General features: G+C 32.7%; 1 protein-coding gene across 3 annotated transcripts in view; it reads right to left on the bottom strand.

The window, feature by feature from the left end:
* Positions 1-3,107, bottom strand: part of LOC107706770 (phosphatidylinositol transfer protein beta isoform) — a 43,970-nt gene that overhangs the window by 34,067 nt on the left and 6,796 nt on the right. For all 3 annotated transcript variants that reach the window (XR_001636181.1, XM_016510583.1, XM_016510582.1), the window contains exons 3-5: positions 1,392-1,537; positions 1,033-1,124; positions 488-495 (exon numbers count right to left, since the gene is read on the bottom strand). Coding sequence is in view for 2 of the 3 variants with exons in the window: in XM_016510583.1 (XP_016366069.1) it covers positions 488-495; positions 1,033-1,124; positions 1,392-1,537 (246 nt within the window). In the remaining variant the exon portion in view is untranslated. The remainder of the gene's footprint in view (positions 1-487; positions 496-1,032; positions 1,125-1,391; positions 1,538-3,107) is intronic.

Below are 3,107 nucleotides of genomic sequence, written 5' to 3'. Positions count from 1 at the left end.
ATCAGCTGTTTGGACTCTCTTTCTGACGGCACCCATTCACTGCAGAGCATCCACTGGTGAGCAAGTGATGTAATGATACATTTCTCCAAATCTGTTCCGATGCACAAACAAGCTCATCTGCATCTTGGATGGCCTGAGGGTGAATACATTTTTAGCACTTTTTTTTTTGGCTCTTTAAGCCACACTTGAATGAATGTTATCGCATACGATGACATAATAATAATTTATCAAAAAGAAAGACAACACGTGCTCTTTACAATCAAACTTTTTGGCAAAAACAAGTTTGAAACTAAACAATAAAGACATGCAGATACAGACATTCATTCACACACTTACAATTGCATCAAAATACTTTTTAAGGTCACTGTGTCAATTCATACCCTTAGAATCAATTAAATGTTTGACTCGATTAAACACAACTTTTAGTAAATGACCATGCACTACAGTTTAGTGTACAGTCATAAAAACAGCTAGTTTTCGTACTTACAGTCACAACTGAGGAGAATGGAGCAACATGCAAAAATAAAAGAAGAAAAATAATCAGGTGAAATAATAAACCATTCATATTTCCACTGTCAAAACAGACCAATACAAATGAGGCCCGAAACATACTCTGAGTACATGAATGCAAACCGTTATAGCTACGAAATATGTCAGAGGTCAATTCATAACGCAATTCAAGTACGCACTGCGTTCTTAGTCTATCAGACTCTACGGGTCTCTTTCAGTCATTTATCTAACTTTAATGTTGGTTAAAAAAACATGTTTATGGCAAGCTACCAATAAAACAACACAGTTTAGCTCGGTATGCTTTGTTTGAGTATTCATGTCTGCGTTTGCGTATTTGCGGAGTATGTTTCCGGCCTAATTCTTTACCAAACAGCACATATGAGAACTTTGTGAAACAATCAAAAAACACTGTATACGCATGACATCTGTGCCAATATGTAACTCATTACATATTGTTGTATGCAATAAAAATATGATAGTGACAGATTGTGTGGTATAACAGATGAAAAGGTTTCCACTCACTCGTGCGACAGTATGGATAAGCATTCCAGGCCTTTTCGTGGAAAACTAACGCCCCCTCTGGTGCAATCATCCTCACAAAGCCCGGCACTTTACTAGATGAACGCAAAACACAAGAGCAATGAAGCAAAGCCGAAGTAATTATTTACAGCTTTGCATTAAGTTGAATGCCATCTGATAATGTGCTGCAAAAAACTTGAGATGTGTCACATGTAACAATACTAAACCGCAGGTGGTGTTAGCATCATGAAGTAAGAAACATTTCAGGCATTACAGAAAATTACTAACTTGACAATACTTTTAAAGTTCGGTGAACTCATCTTGGCGTACAGAATAAAACTAAGCCGTTGACTCTTCTTTACCTCTTTAAGTGGTAGATTTTGTGTGTGTATTGCCCCTTCTCGCCCTCCTTCTCATATGGTTCGTTCTTTAGCACTTCAATGCCCTCTCCACCACCCGTCTCGTTTTTACTGGCCTCAGCCACAGAGAAAAGCTGCCCGACTTGATACTGCAATGGCAGAGAGCAGAGAAAAAGGTGAGGTTTGATAGACGGGAGGTATAGATGATCAAAGCATAACCACACTTAAAACTTAATATCAAATCAAAGGTGACTATTAACCACTCTATGAACCCTATGAAATCAAAAACTGAAGTTTAGTCCAGGACTATTATAGTTAACTAAAACTATATTTAAAAAAGAAAGAAAGAAAGAAAAGTTGGTCCTTGCAGTGTTATTTTAGTATCACTGAAATACTACTTTTATATATAGTTGTCTTTAATTTCCTTACTCAGTTTTTATTTGTAAATTTTCTGTTTTCATTTTACTTTTAGTATTTTTATTGTGTTTTTGTCATTTTTAGTAGTTTCTTTTTTTATGTCTTTATAGTATAGTTTTTCCTGACTTTTTATTTCAGTTATATTGGTATTGGTATTGGTAAGTCTAATTAAATTAATATGAAAAATACTGCCTTTACAACTAGCTGAAATAAAAAGTTTATTTTATATAATTATTTTATTTCGCATAATGAAAATATTTTAAACATTTAATTGTTTTAATTTTAGCTTAAGGTTTAGTTAACTATAATAACCCAGGTAACTTGAAATAAAATAAACATCAACTTAAATAAAATAAAGCATAAAAAGCTTATTTTTATTTTAGCTAAATGTCAAGGGAACATCTTGTTTTTATTTACTTTAACTTGATGTATTAAAATAATTGAAAATGAAATTGAAACGCTATAGAAACTGTACAGACAAAAAAGTACCATAAAATTACAAAAACACACAAAAAAAAATCTAAAAATGTAACTAAATTTAAAAAGAAAAATATAAAAATAAAATTAAAAATATTAATCAAAACCATAACAGTATCTCAATGATACAAAATAACACTTTTTTAGTCCGTGTCTTTGTGATCATCTATATGCTAGTGCACACCTAAAAAGTCCTCTTGGAAAGGAGATTTTTAATCTTAAAAGAAGTTTTTTTTATCTTACCTGTTAAAATTAGGTAAACATCATAATTTTAAACTAGCGGTCTCACATGCATGAATACACAAACCCTACAGACTTCATATAGCAAACACACTCAGATCAGCATCTGTGGAATTAAACAGCTCTCGTATAATTAAAATATGTCGCTTCCAGCTGTTCCAGATATGAAGACAAAGCTTTGCATAGTGTGACTGATTGATGCCTTAGAGGGACATTATAGCAAAACCAGTTTTACTAAAGCAAACAGGGAACTGATGTAGATATATATGCATGAATACTTACGCTATGCTTTGGACAAAAAAGCAATAAAAAAAAAAAAAAACTGGTACTCAAACTAAAGCTGAAATAAAAATGTAAAACTATAAAGCAGGATTATTATAGTTAAAGGGGTCATATGATGTTGCTAAAAAGAACATTATTTTGTGTATTTGGTGTAATGAAATGTGTTTATGCGGTTTAAAGTTAAAAAAACACATTATTTTCCACATACTGTACATTATTGTTTCTCCTCTATGCCCCGCCTTTTTGAAACGCGTCGATTTTTACAAAGCTCATCAGTCTGAAAAAGCGAGGTGTGCTCTGACT

This window comes from Sinocyclocheilus rhinocerous, unplaced genomic scaffold (assembly GCF_001515625.1).
Source record: "Sinocyclocheilus rhinocerous isolate Xijiao unplaced genomic scaffold, SAMN03320098_v1.1 scaffold864, whole genome shotgun sequence".
In the NCBI taxonomy this organism is placed as follows: domain Eukaryota; kingdom Metazoa; phylum Chordata; class Actinopteri; order Cypriniformes; family Cyprinidae; genus Sinocyclocheilus; species Sinocyclocheilus rhinocerous.
Note: the sequence above shows the minus strand (reverse complement) of the source record. Positions and strands in the feature narration are given on the sequence as shown.